Here is a 17,127-nt window from a genome sequence, read left to right on the forward strand (position 1 = left end):
TCCCCCCCCTTTTTTTTTTTTTTTGCATTTTGCCACATCATGCGACTCGGGGCGAACGACGTCATTTCCGCAGGCGCTTTAGGTCCCACCCACGTACTTCCAGGTGCACGTGATGCTGGTAGGGAAGGGTCGGCTCCTGCTGCCAGAATGGACAGTTCTAGGGAAATACAGCGTCTACTGGGAGTAAAGTGGTGGTTGGGCCACCTTGAGGCATGGTGGGTGCCGCTTCCTTCCCCTGCGGCCCCTGCCTATTTCGACTGAATTGCTAACGAACAGGACGTGGCACGGGCAGATGGGCCCAGCCTCCCGCCCTCTCCGTGACTCAGGGAAACGGCCTCGCTGCAGAGCGCTCCTTTGGCAGCTGGTTGCAGTACTCCTCCCCCGCCTAGTTTCTTGTAGTGGGTGGTTTCTTACAGCCCCGGGAGGGGGCGACGAAATGGAGTTTAAAATCCTCCCTGTCCTTACACATGCCCTTCTGACGGTGGAAGAACCTGACTCTTAACTATTGTAGAACCAGCATTTTCTTCGGGTGTTACTCAGATAATTACCTGAAGGACAGTGAAGGCCATTGACGGGTTATCTCAAGCTGGCCTTGTGATAGCTTTTCCTAACGTTTCTGCAGACATTTTGGCGGACATGTGTTGGTCTGGCTTAGTGATCAGTTTGGAATTACAGAATTTGAATCTGATAGCGCTAAAAGATTGAACTAAAATTGTAACAGAAGTATTTTTTTTAGCCACATTAGATAACTTGAATCTTAAAAGATTTAGGTAATTAAGGATAATTGGTAAAACCTGAAGGTTCTTGGAGGCAAGAGACTATTAGCTGTGTATTTCATTGGGACCACCTCAACACTGCCTGTATATTAGCAGTGTGGGATGTAAGCATTTCAAAGCCGGAGCATCGGGTCGTCTAACGGCATTAAGGTATCTACGGTATTTATTATCGATTAATACCCTTCCCACAACATGCTAAATTAAAAGCTATGATATTTTATTACAGTACCAATACAATATAAAAAGTAAGTTCTGTGCCTTTTGTCTTAAGAGAGAAGTTTCTTCCTCAGGAAGATCTTGAGGAAAAAAATCTCAAGTCCACAATAATTATTTTTAGTGCCCTTTTCAGTTACAGAACAAAACTTTTGAGTATACAATAATTTTGTGTGTTAAGCAGTTTTGCATCGAGAAGATTTTGCTTAATCATTTTAGATGTGTCTGGTGGTTTTCCCAAAATACTATGTCTCATATACTGAGGATGAGAGAAGAATCTGGCAGTTAAGAGGGCAGTCAAGAAAGAGACTGTTTTGTAAAGAAAAGCCTTGTCACCATGTTGTAAGTGTGTATATGCTTACAAAATTTTTGTATTGCTAAGCCAAATATTTACTTGAAGATGTATTTTGTGTTCTACAACAGTTAACATAACCTTTCTATCTCTAATACCAGTCTAAAAATATAAAAGCTGCTTTAGGAAGTAGACAAAATCTGAGACAGTTATTGTTTTATTACAGTAATTTAATAGTTTAATCAAAATATTTTCAATTTCAGAATCTGGGATGCAAGAGCTAACAAGAGTGGGCCACCAAAATTTATTAATGTCTTGAATTTTGATATAAATGTAACTTTAAGTACATTTAGAATCCCCAAATCAGTTGATTTTAGCTTAGCTATTTGGTGTGGAATATCTAACCAAGAAGTGTACTGAGGTTCTGTTCAAGTGACTGCAGTGTCATCACACATAGAAATCTAATGAATGTGTTGCTTCCAGAAACTATTTAAAGAAAAGCAAGACTGATAATTCAGATCACTTTGAATATACTCAAGTTTACAAATTCAAAATGAAAAGGTCTAGCAGATAAACATTTAAAAAAAAAAATAGTCAACAGTAACAAAAAAATAAACATGCCTTTTTAAGATCAGTAAGTTGGGGGACCAGCAGAGGGCATAATGGTTATGTCATTGGACTCTCATGTAGTCAGCCATGGTTTGAGTGCCGGACTTGGATGGCTTAAACTCATGCCCAACCAGGCGTGCACATGTTGCCCAAAATCCCAGAGGAGAATGGAAAAGGGACTGTGGTATGGTCATTTGCCCTGGTTGGAGGGGCGGGGGGGATTTCTCACTTTCTGTCTCTGTGTCTCTATAGCAAGGGCATATGCCCTATAGCATAAATCTCTCTTTAAATAAGAAGTTGGGGCTGGGGTAGTAAGATACGCTTTTTATGAGAGTATGCTGTTCTTGCCAACCATGTAAAGGTGCAGGAGAAAAGTTATCAAATCCCTAGTTTAGAACCTCCAAAGGCTAAGGCACTGCACTGTTAACAGTTAACCTAAGAAATCTTAAGTTAGAAAAGAGAACAGATAACATAAACCATAAAACTCCTGTTACTGCGAATGTTCTTTTCTAAGACAGCATCTTTTAATAGGACTACTGCTTTGAATGAATTATCACCTTGGCTTTTGATTTAGTAAGGTAGCCATGTTAAAATAAATGATCGGGTACTTTCAGCTTGAAGCTATTTGTATCAGAATGTTCATCAATAGTAGATCGTTATATGGGTCTCACAATGTCTTTAGCACAAACTACATTGTTTGGTCTGTTGGTTTGAGAGCTAGTTTCTTATATAAACCTTTACAGGAATCCCGTATTGTGCCATGGATTTTACATCTTATGCCAGGAACTTTAATTGATTTAGACAGATTTTTAAAATCTGTATCTATCTCCCTTAATGGAATTACCTCAAAGGAAAACAAAACAAAAACACCAAGAAACAAACCCCCCCCCAAAAAAATCCCTTTCATTGTAGAGTTTCACTATAGCTGTTTATCTTCAAGCACCTATAGCACTAAGGCCCTTGCCTTTTATTTTGATCTTTTAAAAATGGCTTGAAGTAGCTGCACTGCAAAAATCACAAAGCAAAGACATTTCTCAGATATTCAGAAACTTTAGACAATTTTAAAAATAAATTATACCAAATATTTATAATTCAGATTTTAATGAAGCCATGTGAGATATATTTTAGCATTATCTAAGTAAGATATAACTGGTTTTGCCATTTAAAGAGCAGCTTTGAAACATCCCAGTCCCATGGGGCCACCAATAGGAATTCCAGCAGGATTAGACTCTTTATCTGTTCAAGCAAGATAAAGAGCAGTGTATCAGTACCAGTAAGAAAATGAATATCCCTTGGGTCTCAGGTATTACATATTTGGGCCCTGCACAAGGCACTGATTATAGACAAAGATTCCCCACTATAAAATGAAATATTTACCAAAAAAATGGAATGCCCTTTTTGTGGTATGAAATGGACTTGCACTTTACAGTCTTGACATTTTTCATTGCTCAGACTTGACTTAAACTTTATACATTTATGTAGACATGCTTTATAGCATATCATCATAAGATCTATAAAGGGGTCTTCAAAAACTTTATGGAAAACGTGTACTGTGAAAAAAACTATGCATTTCATTTGCACCAAAGTAAATTTGTACTTTTTTTTAAAAATTATTTTATTGAACTTTATTTTATATTTATTTATTTTTAATTTGACCAAAGAGGGACAGAGTGTGAGAGAGGGAAAGTGAGAAAGCAAGCCACCACGTCCGGGACTCGAACCATGGTCGGCCACGTGGGAGTCCAGCGCCCTGAACCACCACACCACCTGCTGGCCCCGTAAATTTGTACTTTAACTCCATTTTACACGAACTTTTTGAAGTCTTGTTGTACAGTGAGCTTTTATTTTGTATCAGCATTGATCATTTCTGTGTGAAAACCCAAGACTAGCCCTGTGGAGATCTAGCCTGGAATCTGGTCATATTATATAGGCCCCACCCATGTTTTCTAAAGGTTAAATCAGATCAGGAATGAGGTGGCTTGTGACATTACCATAAAAAGTCGTCTCAGGAAAGTTGGTTTAAATATAGTGATTCGAAAAGCACTGTAGAGAGAAACACCCAGAAACATTTTAACCCTGCTGATAAACAGAGTATGATGCCAAGTCACAACATTCCTTTCACATCTAAAAACAAAAGTCCAAAAAGCTTGAAAGGGTCTATAGAATGAAGAGGCCATGAGGATGAGAGAATGAGAATGATCTTTATGAGCCATTCCCCACACACACCATTTCTAAATATGTAGAAACTCTTTTTACCTCCTAGAGTTAGTAGGCTCCAGTTCAAAAGCATGACCTACAAACACCTTTAGCAGTAAGCCCTGTCACACTCTAGGGACAGTTCTACCAATAGCAATGCATAGTTGTAGCTCTGTTAATGGTAGTAAACTCTGACTTCCTCAGAACAGGATGGTTAAGGACTGGGATTTGGCAAAGAAGTTTGGGCTAACTCAGTAATACCAAAGTTTCAAGGAATTATGACCTAACTTGACTCCAACAAACATTTTAGTACCTACAATATAAAATTAACATTCGACCTTAAATTTTGTAAAGGCTTTCTGAAAAAGAAAGTAGATAGGAGGACAACTTTGTATAGTACTCCGGCAAATGTAGCCTGATCTGAATATGTAACAAACCTAGGACTAATTAGAAACTTAAAAAAAAGGCCTTACATCTTGTCATTACTGATAAAAGTAGATTGTATATTTAAAAAACCCAAACACCTGGTGATTTCCTTTTCTTTTTTGAGAGGTTTTTGCTATAGGGCGCGTGCGCTCGCCAGAGACAGAAAGACAGAAAGCGAGAAATCACTCCCTAGGGGGGATGGCCACACCACAATCCCTTCTCCTCCATTCTCTCAGGATCTTGGGCACGCACACACATGCGCCTGGCGTGAATTTAAGCCATCAGGTCCAGGCCTCAAACCGCAGTCGACTACGTGGGAGTCCAGCGACATAGCCATTATGCTAACTGCTGGCCCCATGATTTCCCTTTCTTGATTGCTCATATTCCAAACAACTTTAATGTACAGAATTCAGCCATGCAACTATTCATTCTATAACACTCCAGTGATAAAGAATATTGGGTCATCGAGAAAGTTATGACATATTTTTCTATGCAAAAATGTGTCATAACTTTTCTAATGACTCAATATGTGACATTATGAGCCTACCTCAGATTTTTATTACTTTTTTAAAAGTTTTATTACTATATATTTTTAAGTTTACTTATTTCAGGGTCAGCAGGTGGCGTGGTGGTTGAGGCACTGGAGTCCCACATGGCCAACTGCAGTTCAAGGCCCAAGCCTGGTGGTTTGCTTTCTCACCTTCCCTCCCTCTGGTGAGCGTAAATGCATTGTAGAACAATTTCAAAATAATGGTGATGATCATAAATTTTTAAAAATTTCCTTCTTTCATGAGAGAGAAACAGAAAGACAAGCATCCTATGGGCTAGCCCATAGTCTGGTGGTAAAGCGAGCTGGATCCCACATGGCTGACTACAGTTCAAGTCTTGGACCCAGCAGCTTGAACATAAAGGACACATGTGCGAGCCCACAATCCCAAGAGGGAAAAAGGGATTGCAGCATGACCATATCCTGTGGGGGGTGCTTTCTCCCTCTCGTTTTGTCTGTCTCTTTTTAGGGAGCACATGTGACCTCTGGCAAATCAAAAAAAAAAGACAAGCACCCTTTTTAAACCACGATGGTGGGCATGCTTATATGCCCACTGTGTATAGGGTGGCCCAGAACCAAACCCCAACACTGCCTGTGCTTCCAACATTGTACAGTTGCACTACCATTGTATCACTATTGCTGGACTTACCTTACAGTAAGTGATTGAATTTTCCTCTTCTAAGCTAGCACTATTAGCACCAAGAGTCATAAAAAGGTATCTTTAGGTTAGGACCACCAGTCACTCAAACATAAGGCTTTCTGCATGGTGAAAATAGAAACTAAATGAATAAAGACAGCATTTACAGTCTCTCATTTACAGTTAGTTACTGTCTAGGTGAGCCACTAGATCAGATGAGATGAGATTATACTCATTACTGAGGAAGGCCTAACAAATTCCATATTTTTAAGGGCAATTAAATGGAGCTGTACACTGGCAGACAAGTGCCGCACCTGTAAAAAGAAAATTATAGTCCAAGTTGACTCAAGTTTTTCTATCCGCAAGAATGAATAGCACTCAGATTATTCATTTGACCTACTTAGTGTTAACCCAAGATGCAGACTACATTGTAAAAGCCTTTAAAAAAGCCCTTCTCAAAATGATACCAATACTCATTGTTTTTAATTCTGGTTCCTCTTCCTATTTTTAACTGTACTACCCATTTAATTTGAAGAGGAGGCTAACTTCTGTCCTTAACAGTCACACCTAGAGTTAGCACATCATTTATAAATACCTCCCTCACATAGAAACCAAACTGGGTACTAGACTATGTTTTGGATTAACCCATTTCAATCCCTATGTTTTAGATGATAACCAAATAACCATTTATTAGGTTAGAAAAAATAAGTGGATTTCATTTGGACAAGTGATATGTTTAATTACTCTCTTTGAAAAATCTTTAACAGCTTCACATGAGAACTTTGTATTCATGTTTTATAAGTTTAAAGGAACAGCTAATAAGAATTATTTGAAAATGTTTGAGAGAATAACGATTACAATTTAAATGAACTGATTGCTAATATTATGCTCAGTCCCATCAGCTCTGCTATGAAGACAAAAAAGAAAACAGACTTCTTGCAAATGATCATTTAAATTATATAGGCAATGGGAAAAGTAGTTCTTCTGGATTCAACTACAAGTGGTAAAAATTGTAATCACAGTATATTTTGACATGTAAAAATGGTATGAAATTCAAATTTCATTCTTCATAAATACAGTTTTATTGGGACACAGTGATATTCATTTGTTTATGTTTTGTCTGGTTGCCTTTTTTTTTAGTTTGCTTCACAACTCATGTGCTCACCAGAGAGAGAGAGAGAGAGAGAGAAAGTGCTAGGAAGATGGTGAATATAAATGTTTCAAATCCTGGACCTTGTGATTTTTACATACATAGGTTCACTGCTCATGAAATGGTAGTCTTGTGCCCACGTCATTTTGTGAAGGCGCAGCCCCTAATCTATTTTTTTTGAGAGATTTTTGCTATAGGGCGCGTGCGCTCACCAGAAAGAGAGATAGAAAGCAAGAAATCACCCCTAAGAGGGGATGGCCACACCACAATCCGTTCTCCTCCATTCTCCTCTCGGGATCTTGGGCACGCACGCACACGCACCCGGCGTGACTTTAAGCCACCGGGTCTGGGACTCGAACCTCAGTCAGTAAAATGGGAGTTCAGCGACATAGCCATTACGCTAACTGCTGGTCCCTCTGGTTGCTTTCATACTACAATAGCAGAACTGTTGCAACAGAGACTATAAGGCCTCCTTATCAAATTTAAATCAGATAATTTATTATTTCTTGTAGAGTATGAATATATGGAAAAAGTATTAATTATATAAATATATCAACTGAGTTAATGAGGCTCCTTTTTTGCCTGTAATCAGAATTATTTCTGAGGAACTACAAGGGTGCAGTAAGACAGGCAGTTTCCTACACTGATAGTAAGGAATGTGAACTGGCCTGTCTATTCTGCAAAACAGTTTAGAAGGTCAAAAGCCTCAAAAATCACTTTCACTGCTGCATAGGAGTCAACTGTAAGAACATAACATCAGTTTATTCAGCCACTTCCTTATTATTATTTTTTTGGAGAGGTTTTTGCTATAGGGCGCGTGCACTCGCCAGAAAGACAGACAGAAAGCGAGAAATCACCCCTCAGGAGGGCTGGCTACACCACAGTCCCTTCACCATTCTCCTCTCGGGATCCTGGGCACGCACACACATGAGCCCGGCGTGAGTTTAAGCCACCGGGCCTGGAACTCAAACCATGGTTGAGTACATGGGAGTTCAGCAACATAGCCATTATGTTAACTGCTGGTCCCAGCCACTTCCTTATTGATAGCTACACACACACACACATTACTTAATGACAGAGATGTCCTGAGGAATGACAATTTCACTGTACCACAAAAGTCAGAACCTACTTATAGAAACCTAGATGGCATAGCCTATTATACATGTAGGCTGCATAATATAATCTTACAGGCCCACCATAATAGAAACAAAGGTGTATTTAGCATTTTAAATAAGGTTGCGTTTAACTTTTTTATGGATGTTGCATTTAACTTTGTTATATAGTCAACATTAAACAGCAATGTAAATCTACTGGAATCAAATTATATAGGGAAGAGATTACATAATCTTAAAAAGTCTCTAGAATATAAATCTAGAGGTAGATTTAATAAATCTCAGGTACACATTAACATTCCCAGAAATAGCCAAAATGTTCTCTAAAACCAAAGCAATTTGTTGTCTTTTACCAATACTCTTAAGACATATAACTGTTGCAAATATGATGGGAATAAATGGCACCTCACTGTTTTGTTTTTATTTTGCTATGGGATGCATGTACTTGCAGAGAGAGAGAGAGTGAAAAACCACTTCCGGGGGGGATGGCCATACCAAAATCCCTTATCCTTCATTCTCCTCTTGAGGTATTGGGCACACATCCACACACACCTGGCTATTTCTCAAGCCAGAGTCCAGGATTTGAATAGCAGAGTTGGCCTGTGGGATCCAGCCACCTTAACCACCATGCCACCTGGTTGGCTCATGTTAGTTTTATCTGCATGTCCCTAATTAATAAGGTTCATTATTTTTACTGATAGACCATTTATGTTTTCTCTTTTAGAAAATAAATGACCATGTCCTTAGCCTATTTTTTGACTTTTGTTTTGTTCCATTTAGTAATCTGAAGGTAAATTTTCATTCTAAGAACAAACTCTACATAACCAGCACCTTTACTCACTTTCTCACCCTAACTAGATCCACCTAGTTGATACTACTACTCAGCCTTTTCAGTGGAAATTGAGACATTAAAATCCTTATCAATACCATTGTCACAATTATCACATAGCTGTAATAATGTCATTCCCCTCTAAGAAACCCATATCCCTCCCCCTCAAAAAAAATACCAAACTCGATCGCTGGCTTTCAAAGATGTCCATAATCTGACCTCGACCACAGTTTCCAGGCTACTACTCTCATGTACACACTCTAGGGACCAAGTAAACTGGACTGTTTGCCACCCATCTCACTCTATGGGTTTTGTGGTCTTGAACTACACTGTTCCTAGCACCCATCTGTTCATTAAATTCCTCCTTCTAGGAAAGCTCTTCCTTATAATACATTGCCAAGACATAAATATAGAAAAGAATTAGGGAAAAAATCACTTTGCAATCTTAAGAATAAAACTGATTCAGTCAAAAATAATCAATAATCAGGGCTGGCAGGTGGCATGGTGGTTAAGGGCCCTGGACTCCCACATGGCTGACTGTAGTTCAAGTTCTGGACCTGGTACCTTGCTTCCTCACTTTCTCTCTCTCTTTCTCTCTCTTCCTCTCTGGTCAAAATTAAAAATGAATAAATAAAGTTAAATAAAATAATTCTTTAAGAAGAAATCAATAATCAACTGATGATATATCCAGAGGGTCGTATTTTATAAGAAACAGGATATTTCACAATCTCAAAAGTGTCTCTCCCCTGAAATTACTTAGAAGAGTAACTATTAGGTCATCAGAAAAAGTCAATGACGTATTTTTCTATGCAAAAAAATGTATTCCATTAGTTCCCAATGTACTCCCAATAGGCTAGGCTGGTCCCACAGTGTAGTAGTTAAAGAAGTTACATCCCATGACTAAATATTGTTTGAATTCCAGTCCCAGCAGCTTGAAAAAACACCAGGTGTGTGTGTACATACATGCCTGCCACAAATCCTAACAGGATGGAGAAATGGAAAAGGGATTATGGCATGACCATACCCAATTAGGGGCCGATTTCTCCCTCCCTCCTTCCCTCTGCAAAGTGCACACATCAACTGACCAAAAAAAAAAAAAGTAGGTTGAAGAAATGAAAAACAATACAATATTCTAAATTAATATCCCCAATAAGGGACAAATGCCCTACATTTCCAGTTGTGATACCCCAGAGGAAAGACACTATACTGCTTATGTAGCATCCCAGTCAAAAGCGTATAACCACAAAGAAACATTAGAGAAACCCAAATTGAAGACAGTCTATAAAATGACTAGCCTATATTATTAAAAAATGCTGGGGCCAGCAGATGGCATAGCGGTTAGGTTGCTGGACTCCCACATGGCTGACCATTTTACAAGTTCCAGACCTGGTGGCTTGAAAAATCACACCAGTCGCATGTGTGTGCATGCCCAAGAGCCCAGGGGAAGAATGGAGGAGAAGGGACTGCAGTGTGGCCATCCCCACTGAGGGATGATTTATTGTTTTCTGTCTCGGGACCAGCAGTAGCATAATGGCTTTGTCGCTGAACTCCCATGTAGTCGACTGCGGTTCGAGTCCCGGACCCAGTGGCTTAAACTCACGCCAGGTGCATGTGAGTGCGTGCCCAAGATCCTGAGAGGAGAATGGAGGAGAAGGGACTGTGATGTGGCCATCCCCCTGGGGGGTGATTCTCGCTTTCTGTTTCTGTCTCTCTCTGTCTGTCTGGTGAGTGCATGCACCCTATAGCAAAAACCTCTCAAAAAAAAAGAAAAAATGCTATTGTTTTCTGTCTCTGTGTCTCTCTGGCTCTTCATTGAGCACACGTGCCCTATAGCAAAAATGTCTCTCAAAAAAGTTTCAATGCTATGAAAGACAAAGACTAAAGACCTTGTCCAGGTTAAAAGAGATTAAATACACTACATGTCCTGGACTGAATCCTAAATGTAAAAAATGCTGTAAAGGTCACTATGGGGTCAACTGATGAAATCTGAACATGGACTGTAGACTTAGGATGTGTGCTTAATAAATATTTACTGAATTAGGAGTTTTCATCCCAAGAATCCACACTTAAACCCACCACATCTAAGGATATGCACTAATATATATAATATATACACCTGAGAAGAGAAACTGACAGGACTAAATGATTAATGTTCTGAAAGAAGGTCTAGAACCCTAAAGAAAAATGAACAAATTAACAATGCTGGAAAGGTTTGAAGAAACCATTACCAACTTACCTTACTTAAAACACAAACACGTGAATTTGTGTGCCTGTGTGATTTTTCAATAGACTTCAAGTTTCTCATATTGAACATGAAACTGTTTAGATACCATGGGAAATAACTGGAAAAGAGTTAGTTACCTAAAAATATTTTCGATTTTAAATTTGTACACAAAAATATCTAAAAACACACATTATACTGTCTTTCAAGTTTTAATGATACTAATAGCTTTATTTAACAAACATTGAGTGATTGCTATGTGCAAAGCACTATGCTAGGTCCCATGAAAGATACAGAGATGAAAAGACATAGTCCCTGCCCATAAGGAGCGTATAATCTAGTGAAGGAGACAGACAAATACACAGATAACTAGAATACAAGGCAGTAAACAAGAGTGGGCAAGTGCTGAGTGTGGCCTGAGTGTGAAACGAACTAGCTTTGAGGTTCCAATTTGAAACACTGGTGAAGCAGTGTTGTCTACTTTGAAAATCCCATCTCAAGATCAGTATAATAGATGATTAAATGGCCCTACTCACCCAGCTCAAGGCAAGAGAGTAGGCCTGGTGGAGGGGCTGTTTGTAAGTACTGTCACACCTACATACATGGTGCTGATACAAGTATGTATGTACAGCTAAAAAAACATTTATATATATATATATATATATATGAATATATCATCTGTCCTTTGGTTAATGGCTATAGCTACTGTTTTAAAACAATATACTTTCATATAAAAAGGAATTTGTATAATCCCGGAAAAATCAATTTAAGGATTAATTCGAGAAAGAATTCTGCCATAGGCAATTTTATTTACTAATTCATTAAAGTCTTTTCTCTAAATATCTATAAAGCTCTGTAGGAATTAGATGGTTAGATATCTAAGTATTGCTGAGTAAAAACCTCTTATGTTCAGCCTTCTGAAGGAAATGGTCACATACCTGATATAATACTATTCTAATAGCAATAAGAAGGCTTTAAAGAGATTTAAGGAAAATAATTTTCAATGCTTCAATACAAATGGAATACACGCTGATTAAATACATGTCAATGTCCTCTGAAAATATCTCAATGACAGCGTTTGATACCAGTTAAGGCCAGCAAAACTGAAGTGAGGAAAATATTACACGTATTGTCTTTCATTGGTTTCATGTATCATTGCCTATGACTCTGCAACCTAATCTTTTCTTTAAAAAATCCCATTTGTTGGTATTAATGAGCTTTGCTTTATAAGCTTTGATTTGCTCACAGGCTAGTTACAGCTGCTGACCACTTCCTCTTGGTAGTATTAAAATAACTGGCAAAGTAAAAGCACATTTCCTGGCTGCTTTTCCTACTTCCTGAATTAGAAAGTTCACTGTTTAGCCTGTTTCCTTCAGTGTATCACTGTGGTCTTGGATCCTTTGCTGCCTTCTCTCAAGGAAACGAGCCCGTGCATCTGATATGGATTTGTCATCATTTCTCCTTTGCATTTTCTTTAGGACTTCTTTTGATATTCCATCTGAAAAAAATGCAATTAACCCAATAAAGCTTCAGATTTCAGATTCAGTACGAGAAGTTCTAGGAGAAAGAGATGTCCTGGCTTTGGTAGGTAAGGGTGCTGGACTCCCACATAGTTGACCACAGCTTGAGTCCTCGACCTGGCAGCTTGCTTTCTCACTTTCCTCCTCTCTCTTGCTTTGTCCCTCTCTGGTCAAATTAAAATAGATAAATAAATAAATAAGTAAAGTTAAATAAAATAATTATTTAAAAAATTCTTAAAGAGAAAAAAAAAGAATGAAGAGAAAATTAAAATTTGCCCTTTCAAAACAATGTAGTCTATGATTAAAAAATAAGAGCATGGATGGGACAGCCAGTGATGTGGTTAAGGCACCTGGCTCTACCCACATGGCAGACTGTTCAGTTCAAGTCCTGGGCCCAGTGGCTTAAAAAACATGACAAGTGTTCATGCCTATGTGCCCAAAATCTCAAGAGGAGAAATGGAGAAGGAACTGCAGAGAGGAAAAGTAAGAAAGCGCTTCCCATGGAGAATGGCCACACTGCAGTCCCCAATGGCTAACATTTCCAAATTCTTACATGATTCTTGGGCAAAATTCTTCACTATTCAATTTCCCCATGATGTTGAAGAAAGATAATATGATTAAATATGCTCCATTATTCAGCTGTGTATGTGAGCTGACAATTAAGTTTTCTGTCCTGGTTTGGTACTACAATCGTTTATGCCTTTCAACTAGGGACCTAATGTTTCAAGGAAAAAGTCTCTTGGGAAAAAAGGAGATTCTGAGGCAATAATTCATAAAAATTTTATGAATAAAATAAAAATTTAAAACACTACTGGGAAGCAGTAAGGCATAATGCCTTACTTACCCTTTAGCTGCTTTACGTTTTCCTTATTTGTCCATCTCTTTCTTGCATCTTCTCTCAGTTCACGCCGGGCCACACTGCTCAAATCATGTGCATTAAATTCATGTAACTTAGGTAACAAGTCTCTCACCCATTCATAACGGATTGGACACACAATTCTTGCGTAGACTTTGGTGGTAACTAATACCTCATGAAAAATTATCCATTCAAGTTTGGTTTCCTGTTCATGAAGCTACACAAAGAATTCATTTATGTATGAAAACTCTATAAACACATATTTCATATTAGACCAACCAAACAATAGCCCAAACCCTTCTGAATTAATTCCTATCTTCTTCAATCAAACAGAAGGCACAGATAAGTCAATATTCTCACAGATGAGTCAATATTCTCACAGATGTTTATTACAGAGATATATAAACTTAACCTCAAAGCAAATAGTAGAAGACATTTGTATGTTACTCATCCCTACACCTTTACAAATTTCATCTTTTATTTAAAATAAGATACTTACTGCTGAAGAAGGATGAATATGAACTGGGCTTCCACGCCCATCCATTGTGCAAAATGTTCTCCCAACAGATCTATAAACAGAAAAACCAATAACAGGCCAGCTATGGCAGCACAGCATAAAGTTCAATGCTCCAAGATGCTGACGCCATACCAAAGGTCCCAGGTTTACATCTCAAGGGCCCCTTACACATGCTGAGTATGTACATGCAGGTCAATGGTTCTGGTCAGCTAAGGTGGATCATGGCATGAAGACTCTTCTGGAGTTGCCTCTTTCTCTCTCTCCCTCCCCCTCTCATGAAGGAAAGAAATAAATAAACTTAAGACAAAGAAGTAAACAAAGAGAACCATCTCAGTAGTAAAGTGATTAAGTGCTGTGCACAGAATCAGATACCACACATCTGACCACAGTTTGAATCCCACCTCCGTGCCTTGAAAACCAAGCCAGGCATGTATGCAGCTTCTTCAAGCTGGCTCCTGTGTACTTCTGACATGGCCTCAACCTTTGTTAATCACTTCTTTGATTACTGGCAAAGTAAGATGTTTTGGGCTAATCTAACACTTTCCCAGCCTCATTTCTCAAAAAAGGTCTAATTCCTTTAAGTGGCAGATGGTTGTTCCAAGTCCAAGACTGGGTAGGAAGTGTACTCACTGCTATTATGGTGTCATTGTTCTTATCCCTCTCACAGCTTGGGTATTTATGAATATAAATATTTACATAAACATGAATAGGTACTTTATATATAAAATAGGTATTTTATAAACACACTAACATCTATTTTTATGGGCACACACGCCTGGCAGTTTTCTAAGCCACCGGGGCCAGGATTTAAATTGTGATTGACCACGTGCTATCCAGCTCTTACACTGCTTCAACTGCTATACAACAAAGTCAGCTGAATTCTACATATTTAAACAGTTCAATATTGTAGTCAAATACAGCAATATTTCTTGATCATTCTTTTAAGCCCATATTGCTTACCTTCGAGCTACATTTTTGAAATACCCTGCACAAAGACATCTTCGTAGTACTTCATGTTTAGGGCCTTCAAAAGTCTCTCTTGGGAAATCACTTTGCTGTAGAAGGAACATATGTACAGTGGTAAATCTCTCAGAACAATCTGAAATAACCTTTTATTTTTGAAAACCTACATTTCAAAAGATTTTTGCTTCTGACCATTATGGAGTGAAAAGGACCTGATTTACTCTTCCATCTACAACTACCAAAAGGAGAACCACATATATGAAATAATAAATTGCAAAACACTATATACCAAGCAACAAAGAACTGTGACCTCTGAGAAATGGGAAAGAAATGAAGTAAATCCAACAACTGCCCCAACTTACAGCCTTGAGAGAGATTCCAGACCAATGTGCAAAGAAGAAAAACCCAAATGGAACCCAGAAACTCACTAAGTTAAGGAGACAGAACTGAGACAAAGTCCAGGAACACTTATATTGCTAAAATTCACAGGAGCAGAGTTCAGGAGACAAGAACTGCTTAGAGAAAGGAAGAACTCCATAGATATGCAGAAGGTCCTCCTCAGGTGTTCATCTAAGTACTGATTAGTACATGAATGTGAGAACCTCCCAAAAGGGTAAGTAGTAACATTGTTTACACAGGGCTAGGAATGGTGCCTGTTCCTAGAGGCAGACTAGAATACCTCTAATTCATACCGCTTTGGCTAGAACACTCAGAAGTATGTAGCTTCAGTAGTGAAGAATAACTAGCTACATCTACATGTTACATCTACAGCATCAAGAAACAAAGAAAACACGACTCCTGGGAGCCATGACTCTAAGAACAGTATTCATTCTAACTGCTGCTTTTAAAAGCTCTAGGTTGAGTGGGCCCTGCATCCAGATGAATCTGGCAAAGAAACCATCACTTTCTCTTTTGTTCTCCTTTTGTGCAACTCTAAGACACTGATTAACATTTGCTTTTTAATCAGTTACTCAAATATGTAAGGTATTAAATAAAACTAGCTAGCAACTAAAAAAAAAAAAGAAAGAAAGAAAGACTAACTAGCTCTAGAATACAGTACTGTTCTCATCCCACCTAGCAAATCTTATAAGCAAGACCTCCTAAAATTAAACACTTTCCAAGTAACTGGAATATCAAAATATCTATTGGGGGGGAAGAAACCTGAGTGTGGCGTGAGCATGGGGAAACAAAAGAAAACAAAGTATGCGACCATGAAGTGAATGCTTAGTCTGAGATCAGAGGCTTAAAGAAAAGGATAGATTAAAACCTAAAAAGAAAGAAAAGAAAGATCCTAGCACACTGAAGGAAAGAGATGTCCCCCAACACCCTTCCTGCTTATTCTTTCAATATAATACACAGCTGGGTCCACCTTACCACATCCTGGTTGATACCAACTTTATCAACTTTTCCATTAAAGCCAAACTGGACTTAGTGCAGTCGATGATGGACTGTCTGTATGCCAAGTGTATCCCTTGTATAACTGACTGTGTAATGGCTGAAATCGAAAAATTGGGGCAAAAATAACGAGTGCCTCTAAGGATCGCTAAGGATCCAAGATTTGAACGATTACCATGTACACATAAAGGAACCTATGTGGATGACTGCTTAGTATAGAGAGTAACTCAGCACAAGTGTTACATCGTGGCCACAGTTGACCGAGACCTTAAACGAAAAATCTGGAAGATCCCAGGAGTTCCTATCATGTATATTTCTAACCATAGATACAACATTGAACACATGCCAGATTATTATGGAGCCCCTCGGTTCTAATTCTTAAAGGACAAAGTTCCTCTGCCTTTCTTTGACCGAATATCTCTGTTGCCAGTTCATTAAACATGCTGTTTGTCATGAAAAAAAAAAAAAAAAAAATCTACTGGGGCACTAGAAAAGTCGTAACACATTTTCATGACACAGTTTTCTATGTAAAAATGTGTCATGACTTTTCTGACAACCTAATAGAACATACCCAAGGTAAAGTTCACAACATTTGGCATGTTCTCAAAAATTACCAGGCATGCATGGTAGGGCCTTCAAAAGTCTCTCTTGGGAAATCACTTTGCTGTAGAAGGAACATATGTACAGTGATAAATCTCTCGGAACAATCTGAAATAATCTTATTTTTGAAAACCCACATTTCAAAAGATGTTTGCTTCTGACCATTATGGAGTGAAAAGGACCTGATTTACTCTTCCATCTACAACTACCAAAAGGAGAACCACATATATGAAATAATAAATTGCAAAACACTGTATACCAAGCAACA

The 17,127-nt window shown here is 38.4% G+C and overlaps 1 protein-coding gene and 1 pseudogene across 1 annotated transcript in view; one reads left to right on the top strand and one right to left on the bottom strand.

Annotated features, from left to right (window-relative positions):
• Positions 1–11,204: 11,204 nt before the first annotated feature.
• DHX40 (DEAH-box helicase 40) overlaps positions 11,205–17,127 on the bottom strand; it is a gene marked incomplete in the record, with an annotated part of 51,582 nt that continues 45,659 nt past the window's right edge. The window contains 4 exon segments of the mRNA XM_027774232.1: positions 11,205–12,506; positions 13,373–13,601; positions 13,884–13,953; positions 14,862–14,956. Coding sequence (XP_027630033.1) covers positions 12,367–12,506; positions 13,373–13,601; positions 13,884–13,953; positions 14,862–14,956 — 534 coding nt within the window.
• LOC114008924 (rRNA-processing protein FCF1 homolog pseudogene) lies at positions 15,066–16,836 on the top strand (annotated as a pseudogene).

This window comes from Tupaia chinensis, unplaced genomic scaffold, assembly GCF_000334495.1.
Source record: "Tupaia chinensis unplaced genomic scaffold, TupChi_1.0 Scaffold000416_1, whole genome shotgun sequence".
In the NCBI taxonomy this organism is placed as follows: domain Eukaryota; kingdom Metazoa; phylum Chordata; class Mammalia; order Scandentia; family Tupaiidae; genus Tupaia; species Tupaia belangeri.